At 40.7% G+C, this 13254-nt stretch overlaps 1 protein-coding gene across 2 annotated transcripts in view; it reads left to right on the plus strand.

Annotated features, from left to right (window-relative positions):
* The window catches only part of LOC139465940 (acid-sensing ion channel 5-like), a 97901-nt gene extending 92914 nt beyond the window's left edge, over window positions 1-4987 (plus strand). For both annotated transcript variants that reach the window (XM_071247946.1, XM_071247945.1), the window contains exon 9: window positions 780-4987. In XM_071247946.1, the coding sequence (XP_071104047.1) occupies window positions 780-940 (161 nt within the window). In that variant the 3' untranslated portion in view covers window positions 941-4987. The remainder of the gene's footprint in view (window positions 1-779) is intronic.
* The last annotated feature ends 8267 nt before the right edge of the window (window positions 4988-13254 follow it).

Below are 13254 nucleotides of genomic sequence, written 5' to 3' on the forward strand. Positions count from 1 at the left end.
ACCGCTGTCACATAGCTGGAATTATGCTGAGTGCGTTAAGCAACAAACAAACAAGTACATATCGAAAAGCGTATCCGGTGTCAAATTTGTGTAAAAAACGATAACGAAATAGTACGTAGGAACCTTTGTTCATAACACTGATGTCGGCATTACGTCAGCAATTGGTTCTGAATAACGTTCCTCGCACTAAATCCTTATTTCACGGGTGAGTCATATGAATAAGTATTACCTCGGTTATGGATAATAAATAATCATATATGTAATGAAGATATCACCTACTTATTAGATGTATTACGCGGTTAAAACATATTTAACTCGTTTGAATATAGCATGTGTTCCATGAAAACAACAAGCTTGAATAAAAAAATCAGTTGATTAGAATTCCAGACATATATGCTTCCATGATTGGAAGCCTTTTTGCTTCGCACAAAATTTTGATTTAGCGACCGTGTTTCCATCGCTTCTAAGACATGGCAAGATGAAAAGTAATAATAGTTACAGGTTCTTTTGCCCACAAATCGATAGATCTATTCACAGTGGAGTTACTGATATGCCCTGTACGCTCGCAGTAATTGTATCATATTTCAGATGTAAAGTTGAAGATGGAATTGGAGAAGGCTCGAACGCGTTAACATAATGGTATTACATGTGGGAATTCATTGTACCATTTTAATGCTGTAATTATCCATTTTAAAAATTTAGTAAAATAGGTCTCATGCGCCTGCAACGAAAGTCGTCATTGTGTGAAGACAGTGATATATCTATTTCTATTTGTACAGGGTCTATTGGCGGTCAGGTTGGGTTGTTCATGGGCTTCAGCCTCATCACAGTTGCTGAGATGTTTGAGTTGATTTTCTTGCTCTGCACGAGAGGACGCCATCTCCGGGAAGAGCGAAGAGACCCCATGCAACATACATACGGGGCACGCCATGCCTTCTGACCAAACGCTGGCACCGCCACTGCCGTCTAGGAAAGTGACGGGACATCCATAAAAAGAGAGAGATGATATTTTGTTAAATGATGCTTTGAACGTCTTGTCTTTGACATTCTGCAGTAGAGACACACTTTACTTGACAGATGCGTCCAAGTTGTATATTGGCCGTGTACAAACGCCACATAGCGGAAGAACGCTTAACTTGTAGGATTCATACTTAAGCTTTTTAAGTTGATTGAGGGCCCCTCAAACACCCATCTGTTCTCAACGTCAGTTTGATCAGTTTACGTAACGACGATAAACAGTATGTGACTGACATACATGTAGGACATATATCACATCATCGTGTGGGCTTTGGGGTGTTCAAGGTTACCCATAGCTCCTTATGTATAATAATGTTTTTTGGACATTGTTAATGATGAAGGGTCAAGATGAATGACCCTTATGGAATTACATGATAAAACTTGTTATTATTATTATTATTATTATTATTATTATTATTATTATTATTATTATCCTTATCGTTATGTAGAAACCTAGTTATATCATGTCGGAAATATAACGTCACTAAGACAATAAAACTCAATTTAGTTCTATTTCCAATGTAAATATTACTAACCATAACATACGTGAGATAACGTGTTTTGAAATGTACCTAAAATAGTATATAGATATATGCGCAAGCCATCTCCAGTATGTTGTATTTGGCAAAAGGTAGCCTTGACATACTTCAATATAACTGTATTGTTTATATCAAATATATGCATAAATGCCATCAAGTGGAAATGCTTATGCTCTTGGTGAGACCATGTCTCTCACGATGATATATTGTACATAGACATGTCCACAGTAATTGTAATGTGTGCGGGTGCCAACCCTTTTGGCATCTGGTATGCCATTTAATTTGTCGGCATCCAATTTAAGAACCCTGCCTTATCAGTGTACACAGACTGGGATTTTCACATAGAATGCATGACCTCGCGTGCCCAAAAGCTTTGGGCTAAATATATTCTTGATTTGTCACTCTTTGTAAGAAAAAGAAGAACAATACATTTCAACATTGAAATTTTGGCATCCACGTACCACATAAACATTTCATAGCATCCAGCGTAATGTACTAAGGCATCCAGAATACCACTTATATCAGGTTCGGCATCCGCCGTACCAAAAGGGGTTGGCACCATTGTAGCATTGCCAACGGTTTCACAGCTGGTTCATAAGTTGTTCCAGCGACGACTGCTGAATACTAGGGCTTCGAGCTTTCCTTGTTACGTTGGTTTTATCTCTAGTTGCCTGTTCCTGAATACCACCGAGACATTCAGCATTGCCTCACTGGAAATATGTTACAGTGAAACTGATCAAGATTGTCTCGTGTTTGTTTGTGTTACAAAATACATGACAGGCGTATACATTAAGGTAACATTTATCCTTCAATCCATTCTCTTGCTCTCTCTATCTATCCACTTCTCTCCCTATACCTATACAACTTTTTATTGTACAAGTTCTGAGACCACATGTGATGAATTGTCTTATTTTCTTTATGCTTATCCTTGATCTGCTTACAAAAGCTCAACTGTGATAACACGCGTATGCCACTCTAGATACAGCGACCATTCAAATTAGGTTTTCTGTTCTCTATGTATGGTTAGGTTATGAACCGACATATATGTCACATTGTAACTGTTGTGTTTATGCTCAATCAATCACAGTGATGTACCAGTATGACAGCGCACCAACCGACAAATCAAAATAAATATGTTTTGTTACCTTTATGAACTCTAGGTTGTCCAAATGCAAAAACCTTGTCCTCTTATTGCTTCAAATGAATTTGTTTCAAAATGTTGACATATTGTGAGAGCAAAGCATGTTCAGCCGAGTTTAAATCACGTTAGAGATTAAACTTAGTAGTAATACGTGATTGATACTCACATGGCATCCATTATTGTTGCAACTCTGGATTGTTCTCTATTGTCTTACCCATTGTATTTGTTATGGCGGTAAGCGAATGGTATAGGTAGTCTGTGTGCGTCTGTGTGTACATAGTGATGCTATTGCCTTATATTCCATACATCAAACATGCGTCCAATCATTGTATAATGTGTAGATATTTAGTCTATTGATCATTCTGCTCGGCAAATATACGCGTAGTGAATACTTAATGTTGCCATGCCGCAGTACATACAATACAATCATGCATTTCACCGAAAGTCAACTTTAGAAAATGTGTTTTGTAAACAAAGTGCAGGGTTGTGTCCAATAACATGTTTATCGTGTTAACAGCTGTCAACAGAGTAATGTGAATCCTTGTTCATGACGTCTTCGAGCGGTTGTGTCGTTAGGTATGTTTTGTTGCAGTGAAATGGCTAGCCGTTCGTCAATGTCTATATTGTAGATATATCTGTAGTTACAAATGCATGTACACATGTAAACTTTGTCTGCCACCCAGCATGCATCATGGGCTAGGACTGCACTTGGTAAGCATCAAGAAAGGGGTCAGTTGTTGAGAACTTTTTCTAGAGTTGACATTCTGCTTGCATACATGCATAACCACACAATGCCAGATCGGTTTACATGTCAGTTACGTCATATTATATGAAGTTGCAAAATAACTGAAGAAACAACATGATAAATGTGTTAATTATCGTGTCTATTACTGGGGGCTGTTTATCTACAGGCATGAAATACCATTTAAAATCACTCTTTCTGAATGTGATATTCTATTCCTTACAAATGTTTTCTTTATGAAAGTATAATATAACATTATATCGTAGCCCACCAAATAGAATGATGATATATAATCTAAAAGGCATGCTGAGCACCTTATCCAATCGAATGTCAGCAATTAAGACGCTATATCATACTTGTAAGGCAAGACATATACCTTAATTGAATCCAACTAACAAAATAATCATTGTTACGCGTACCGTTGCAGCACATGTTAATGTTTGAATTTCATTTTTCCACAGTACTTGCTGAATCAAATTTCAATATCTAATAACAAATGTTTTACTAACAATGCTCTGGAATATTATGTTTGTCTTACTGTACGTTAAGAATATGTTACATCGGTAATAATTGGTCATGCATTAAATACATATTGATTGAATATAAAACCTCAACGTCAGGGAATATACAGTCTCGATTAACTAGCGAAATGGATTCAGCAAGTACCGTGGAAAATAAGTAATGACAATACTAAGACCAGATCACTGAGCATCAATGTTGACATCTCGTCGCTCCTCTCCACCAGCATCACCATCCACTAACAACCACGTATAGAATAAAAGGGATGAATCTTCTGTATTATCATTGTTAAACAATGTTTTAAATTCCTTCAACAATCCTAACTAAAATGGCAAATTTTATGTTGCATACGTGATATATATGTAATCAGATCTACATTCTCGGTCCAACCTCAAAAGGACCATGTTAATGTTCCATCACGTAAACGTACAGACGCGACACAATGGACATGACTTGATCCACCAGTGCAATCCATCACTAACTTGATTGATAAAGGTGGACGCTGTTCACTGACCGACAGTATCCCTAATGCTACACTTGCTTGTTACTGTGTACATCATGTGTAAGACGTAAGACCATCAGCTGTGTGTGTTTTATTCGTTATTGCGAAGCAGCTTTTAGATATGGAAGAGTCGATATACTGATCTATATGTTTTATGTCTCATACATTTATTTATTTCAGCAACAGTGAAACCTCACTTACAATATATTAACGTTATCATATATTATATAAAGTAATCAAATACGTTTAATTTCGAAAAGTACAAGTTTATTGATCACAGGGTATATTCTACAGATATAGTATGCCAATGTACAGGTTATGGAACGTATACTCGCAGCACGAATAAACATGCGTGGTATCATATGTATTAAATTCAGAAATTAAAATTTAAGTGAATAATATAGGACTGGTCCCTGCATGTATAATGTACTTGAAATTATCATGATCAATTTACAATGAAGTTTATGAACAGCATTTTAACTGGCATTACCCTTCGTTCTGGTATGTAACATTAAGGTAAACGTATTTGTCACAGCATGACATTTAGGTAAATAAACTGCATTGCATATTTGTTATAGTTTGTGTTTTGATTCAGTGTCTATGTCTTTACAGGGACATAATGTTCACAATAGAACTGTGAGCAGGACATACTCCCTATTGGGGATGTATGTATAGATGAGTGTTGTCTGTTTATTGTTTGACGCCGCACTCAGCAGCATCCCAGCTCTATGACGGCGGTCTGTAAATAATCGGGTCTGAACCAGACAATCCAGTGATTGAGTATCGGTCCATCCACTAAATTGGAATACGATAACATGCACAGAGAGAGAGAGAGAGAGAGAGAGAGAGAGAGAGAGAGAGAGAGAGAGAGAGAGAGAGAGAGAGAGAGAGCAACCCTTCCAATTCACATGGACAAGAACAAATTTTTCAATGGAACTACATGGTACTGTTGATATATTCTATATTCGTTTAAACGTATGGACAACATCTTTCAGGACTGCTCGACAGTAACAACCGTATAAGGACATATACCGAAACGTCGTATTAATAGTGTGAGAAGTCAAAATGTTGTTATCAATAAATTATATATTATACTTTTTTATCCGCCAACTCCTGTGAAATGCCTACCACACTGTTGATATCCTCGTACTCTTAATTTAGCGGACCAGTGTAATGGTAAATTAACATAACATCGACCCATCATGACTACAAGGACGTCTCTAAAGTTAATGTTTAATTACTTTATTGTTTGGGAATAAATTATGAACACATATGAATCTATCAAATAGTTGTGAGAACAATTATCTAGTATCTACAAGCATATGAGTTCACTGAGTTGAAACGATATATTTGAAATGCATAATTAACCAACAGATGTACGATAATACATGCACATGTCAATATTTTGATAAAAATACGTCACATGCAAACATTACCCTACCCACGGACAGTGTGTTTAAATCAGTATTAATTACCCGAAAGAACTATTTATATACTGTTTTATCGTATGTTTCAGGCCATGTATATATCACCACTCCTAACCACGAAATCATATACATGTACCAGCTCCCGGAACCGTTACATTCCCCCAGCCGCCCACACACAGTGATCCCGTTAACTAGCTCTATGACGCCCTCTGGCAGATCATAATTAATGACAGCGGAATTGCCAATACCCAAACAGCGCATAACAGCGTAACCTGAGCTAAACAGTGATATTGACACAATAAGAACCCCCGCTGTTGTTAGGTCAATAACGCTGTCCTGGGGGTCTTCCTGCTTTGGGTCAGGATGTCCTTGACGCGACTGACCGTAAGTCGTCACCTCAACATAACCGCTGACCACTTCACATGATAGAACGACTATTTTGTTGACTTCAAGTATACTTGTAAAGGTCAGAAAGTCACACCTTACGCAGAAATGCCACCTGTCACTAGAGGGAAAACACCCCCTCGCGTAAAGTTCAGTTCTGAGGTGAATAGTAGTATACATCTATAGTGGTTACAGATCATGGTATTTCTTTGAAAACATAACGACAATATTCCCAAACAGACATGCATATATACCCACAGCCAAAGAAACGCGAACCATAGAACCATAGAAATGTATGTACCTTCAGAAAAGTTTCCAATGTGTACCCCTTAAATACGATGACAAAACCATCTATCAGCCACGTGTTACCACAGAGTGTCTTCATTCTTATCATGATAGGCTGCACGTGATTTCCAAACTTTTCATGCTAATTCTACACGAGACAAATGGTGCATCTAGAGTCATGGATCTATAACGGCTTGTGTTGTGCGTTCATGAGCGTCGGTTCATACAATGTACCAGCAGGTTCGTTTGTGCATTGGACCCATTTAATATATCTTGAATATGAGTAATTCTTCATATGTTAACCAACATGTATGATATTCGCGTTTCTTTTGTCGGTGAGTATGAATATTGAGTGAGTGTAAATGATGTTGTTTCTTCGAGTTAATGAAATGCATAAAGAAATAAACAAGATGAAAATAATCGAAATTGCTTTGACCTTGAACGAACACAGATGAACGATTTGGCTGGTGGTGAGATATGGAGAAATGGGGTTTAACGCTTCCAAGATTATTTCATTTATACAGCGACATGTATGAACGCGCGCGCGCGGCGTGTGTGTGTGTTTGTGTGCGTGCGTGTTTGAGTGTGAATGTGTGTGTATGAGTGTGTGTGTGTGTGTGTGTGTGTGTGTGTGTGTGTGTGTGTGTGTGTGTGTGTGTGTGTGTGTGTGTGTGTGTGTGTGTGTTTGCTGCTTTGGACGGACTGCAGGTTTAATCACCTTAATTCCGAGTACTTGGCAGGGTAACAACAAGTACCGTCTTTTAAAGTAGTTTGGTAAGCCACAATCGTTGATGGAACAACCCACCTTCCACAGACATTATGACCGCCCCCGTGGTCTAGTGGTAGAGCGTCCGCCCGGAGAGCGGAAGGTCTGGGGTTCCATCCCCGGCCGCGTCATACCAAAAGACGTTAAAAGATGGTACTTGTTGTTACCCTGTCTGGCGCTCGGCATTAAGGGGCTAAAACAAGGACTGGTCGGCTCGGAGTCAGTATACTGTGTCTGAATTGGTTATTCATGTTAAACTGCGACATGGTATCTCAGCGAGCTAGCACTATAAATCGGCATCAGCCCGGACTAGTACAAGCAGCCACACAAACACACACACGTACATGCACGTCGCTATATAAGTGCAATAATCTTGGACGCGACGTTAAACCCCATTTCACCTCACCTCACCCACGGACATTCTACCCAGTAGACCATGAAGGCGGCCAGTCCAGATTGTGTGGAGAGTGGTTAACCTCATGACCTCAGTGTCTGTTCTAACATCGATATAGGGTTGGAAATGGAACCATTCTGTCATGTGTAGTATCAATAAAGCATTATTAGTGATTATTGCTTAAACATGTGACGACAAACTGATATGAGTAAATGTACTGATGAGATTCACAATATTATCCGGTGCGGTTGGGTAGCCTAGTGGTTAAAGCGTTCGCTCGTGACGTCGAAGACCAGGGTTCGATTCCCGATATGGGTACAATGTGTGAAGCCCATTTCTGGTGTCCCCCACCGGGATATTGATTGAATATTTCTAAAAGCGGCGTAAAACCATACTCACTCACTCACACTATTTCCACTACTGCAGTGCACTGGAGGTATAAACGTCGGTACTGCGGTAAGAAGCCAAATGTCTGACAATATCTGCAATAATATACCCAACACGTTCACATTTTCGTTAGTCGGAGACCTGGGTTCTATTCCCCACATGGGTACAATGTGTGAAGCCTATTTCTGGTGCCCCTCGCCGTGATATTGCTGGAATATTGCTAAAAGCGTCGTAAAATGAAACTGTCACTTTTACATTTTTCATCGTAGTTAGAGGGAAATATTCACATATACACATCTCTGCAGTTTTGGCTTTTAAATATGAAAGTACCCACTGCAAGTATACGATAGTATTACATATTGAATGCATATATTTACAGTTTACAGGAAATACTACACAGCCTTACTATGATATGATAGTATTTTCTTCAAATGTGTTCTTCATGAATACATAATTCATACATTTTTTTATCATAAAAAATTATAATCAATGGAATGACATGTTTAGGAAGTAAACTTCTCAGTATCTACCAGTGATTGATGTTTTCCTACCCAGGTAGCCTGGGGCCCGCATGGCCCTGATTGACTCTTAGTAGATGACGTCAGACACACGTGGGCTGTGGGTTATAAGGCGAGAGCTCTGTCGTCATGCCATAGTCTGCTGCACGTGCTGGACCACTCGCATCATGAATCCCATGACTCTCGTCGCCATCGTGGGCCTCATCGCCTCCTTCAGTGGCAGCCTCGTAGACGCACAGTGGAACAACCCCCAAGGCCAGCAGGGTAACCTGTGGGGACAGCAGTCTAATCTCTGGGGACAGCAGCTGAGCATCAATCCCAGGAGGCAAAGCTGGGGGAACCAGAACAACGTTGGTTGGTGGAATGGTGGCCTGGGAAACAACGGCTTTTCGGACGCTGAACGCTTCCAAACTTGTATTGGAAGGACCAACTTTGGGGACGAAATGAGGATTACCTTCAACGAGAACGACGACCCTCGAGACCGGTTGGGATTTAACTTTAACCGCCCCGCCACTTTACGGTTCTCTGCAGTTGTCATTGCTGGTGTGAGCTCTCGGTTGCAAGGACAGTTCCAGTTCGTTATCACCGAGTATGGCAGAGTCGAAGATTCCTGCGTTAGCAGCGCGCTTGGGGACATCCTCACCGGTAACGACTTTTGGAATCAAAATAGAGTTCGAGGCATTGTGGGAAACCCTATCCGAATTATGCAAGGACAGAGGGCAACGTCGTCTGAGGTGATAGAAAATCTGTCTATTGATGACCTGAATGGTCGTGGTTTTGCGCTGTGTCCAACTACCCAGCTCTCAGGCTCCAGGTGTTTCGACACTATCCTCCTTTGCTGTAAACTGGGCAGGGATAGTCAGGATGCGACCCGAGGCTTCAACGTGGGACAGTTCTTGCCAGGAACTCAGGGGAATATCGGCGGTGGACTTAATGGTGGATTAGGCGGTTTAGGTGGAGGACTCAATGGTAACCTTGGCGGCGGATTAGGTGGAACAGGTGGTGGATTAGGCGGCGGATTAGGCGGTGGCCTAGGAGGAGGACTCAATGGTGGTCTTGGGGGTGGCACTGGCGGTGGTCTGAATTCTGGTCTTCCTGGAAGTGGAAATCTGGGCAACACGGGGACAGGTCTCACCGCTGGTGGTGGCCAACTAGGCGGACTCACCTTCCCATCAGGTGGGCGAAAATAGTCGCTCGTCCCATGGAGACCACTCAGGGAAAACACGAACCTTTACTTCAGTGAGTAACACAGCGTCGCGAATACTGACTTTGAATCGGATATTCGAATTTTTATACCGCTTGTATTTTGGCATATTTTGCGACAGTTAAAACTGTTCCATTCGATTATGTTACACTTAAATATTTCGTTGTGTCCTTGAAATGTAAATAAATGAAAAATATTATTCTGCCAATGTATGTTATATATCATTTTGTAAATATTTTATTAATTTATGTTTGAGATAATGTCTCAAAGTGAGGGTATGAATGTTATGATGGACGTTGATTGTATTAATAAATTCATTGAAAAAAACTGCTGTTTCCTCCTTGCGTGACAACCATTTGCGGACGAATACAAATAACGTACATATATGCACGAGACCAATGCAGATCCGGGATAGAACACATGCTTGTCGTAAAAGGCAACCAACGGGATCGGGTTGACGGGTTCTGTGACTTTGTTTATGCACATCATCGTATCCCAGTTGCGTAGATCAATGCTCGTTATGTCAATCACTGGATTGTCTGATCCAGACTTGATTATTTACAAACTGTCGTCAAACAACAAATAAACAAAGATATAGATACAAGGGAATATTATTTAGCTGAAGGTGAGATCTCTCTCACGGGTTCCTGGCGGATGCATGGGCCATAACGCACCATGTATTCCACCATCTAGGTGCATGTACCACGTGTGATTGGTCGATCATGTTGAAAGCTGTGAGTGTGAAGTACACAAAACACAAGTTTGAGAACTACGTTATCTTCCTTTCCGCATGTGTTCGTATAGTAGCCTGATCGTTTCAACATATACTTTGAATTCTTCACACAAGTAAAGAAAGCCAGAAATATCGAAGATGCCCTACAGGCCAATTTAATAAAACATATGTTGTATCTACATCATATTTTCCTATTGTCTACGTTCATGTTACGTAAGTAATCTTTGTCAGTGAATTGCGTGTGTGGGATGTAACGTTTAAACTTTATATAGAGTGGACCAGACAAACCAGTCTGTCATACAGACCCTGATACAAATATATCCAATACAGCCCATGCAAATCGAACTGTTTGGCAGGTCTAGATTGCTGTAGTATCTGAAAATGTAGATAGTCTCTGGGCTTCTTTTTATATTTTTATTAAGATAATTTACGAACATTTTGTCCGTAAGATATGTTCATTTCGGAAACTAGATGTTAGTCCACAGACAAACCAGTGGTTGTTTGAGTAACGCCCACACGATGATACGCAATCGAAGCATGCTGACGAGCTGAACCAATGTGTATGGACCAGCTATGAAAGGCTGGGAGCTTCATCATCAAGATTGATACACTCCGTGACTATATCCCACGTCACGCTTGTAGGGCACAAGTACGTCCTGCCCTGGCGTGACATGATGGGGAGACTCGTGGCATGCCACGGATAACCTGGATCACCATATCACTGGAGTCCCATACATTATACATAGTCAATCAATCACCGCCTGTCAATAAGATCGTCGTAGCTGTTCTATTTCCCAGCGGGCATGTTAATACTGAAAACATTTTTTTTTCAATCCTAATGTCCACGTAACATACTTTTACTTCATACCACATTCGCATCACACCTCACATGTCACTAAATACATCAAGTTAGTCGTTTCAGGTAACCTGTATTTCATACACAGTGCTTTCGCATGAACTTTAAATGCGTTGGCAATACAAGATGTTTTATTATCAGCTGCATATCACGGCGTGTCAGCATGGTGTACATAGAGGAATAAGGTAATTGTTGACACAGTTGGGATTATTATCGCGGCAAGTTTTGGTTTTCAAAACCGCACGAGCAGCGAGTTGTGTCTGATACTCGCCACCGTTGATAAAAGACCCCTGATGTTCTGGTATCGACTATAGTCTGGAAGGTAATTTAAGGTACCGACGTTTACTACAATATCTGAAAAACTATTGGACCTACTCCAGTCAAAGTTGGTATGAGATTATTAAACAGTCATACATAACTGGATATTACACTGAAAGACAATCGGTGCATGAATAAAAAATCTGTCAATTGAGCTATCACTATATTTCATCAACAGCCAGACCTGTTCGTCACGGGTGGAACGAGCATTCATTGTAACAGCCATCTGCATAATGCTACCCCTGCGTCACGGGGCCACATGACACAGTTGAACCAAAGAACTCAACTCGAAAGGGTGCACGGGAATGACGCACGCACGAATACGGTGTTAGCGTTGGGCGTCTCAACGTGCGTGATTCCCGTACCAACTTTGACTGGAGTAGGTCCGATAGTTTTTCAGATATTGTAGTAAACGTCGGTACCTTAAATTACCTTCCAGACTATACACATGTATGTCGCTGTGATGCAGCTACCTCATTGACGTTTAGCTTCCCACACAGCCTGGGCATCAGGAGATAGGTCGCCATGTTTGTCGCAAGAGCCGAATAATTTGATCGGGAGATACAAATGATTGATGTCGCTAAATGTCCGTCTCCGTACCCCGTCTGATCATGCAGTGCCTTGTCCAGACCTTAGCTGGAGGTGGCTGTTTGTTTGGTCGTTTAACGCCGCACTCACCAATATTCCAGCTATATGACGGCGGTCTGTAAATAATTGAGTCTGGACAAGACAATCCAGTGATTGATATCATGCACATCGATCTAATCAATTGGGATACGATGACATAAGCACAACAAGCAAGGGTTGCTGAAGACTAATTCCTTACTTGGATTTTCACAAGTCTCGTTTGAGGTGAGGTGAGGAAAAATGAGGTTTTGAGTTTTGCGTTCCAGATTATTGCAATTATACCGCGATGTGCAGGTGCGTGCGTGTCGTGTGCGTGTGTGTGTGCATGTGCGTGTGTGTCGTGTGCGTGTGTGGGTGTGTGTATATGATAATAACGAATAAGCAATTTTTATTAAGAAATATATATTGTTCGTACGTCATGCTCGGCTCTTCCGACTCAAAGCATGATATGGCCGGTCTCTAATGTCACCAGTGTCTGATCATACCATGCGACTGATTACATTCAGTACGGTACAGGGCAATCTCGTTAATAGGAGGTTCCGGGGCCATGCACATATATTTTAAATATGTCAAGTCATCCATATTTCGAGACAAGCAGAGTGTAGCTAGTCCAGAAACACCCATTGTGCCGGGTGTGCGTCGAAAGTGACGTATTTATTTGGCGATAGTGGCGTTTGAGTTACTTAGTTGTCAGTGTATGTTGCGTGTGTCCTGTGTAACCTGCTCATCAAAAATGGAGTGGGCATACTGCTATCATTTTACGGTAAACGGCCTAACCGGCCACGAGGCCGCGACAATGACGTTGATAAGCGTAAACATGAACAACACATTTTGATTTTCATACGTTTATCACGAGACTGTATTCCTGAAATGACATAAATATTGATAGACTACT

The sequence above is a fragment of the Haliotis cracherodii genome, unplaced genomic scaffold, assembly GCF_022045235.1.
Source record: "Haliotis cracherodii isolate W230 unplaced genomic scaffold, xgHalCrac1.p SCAF_18, whole genome shotgun sequence".
Classification (NCBI taxonomy): Eukaryota; Metazoa; Mollusca; class Gastropoda; order Lepetellida; family Haliotidae; genus Haliotis; species Haliotis cracherodii.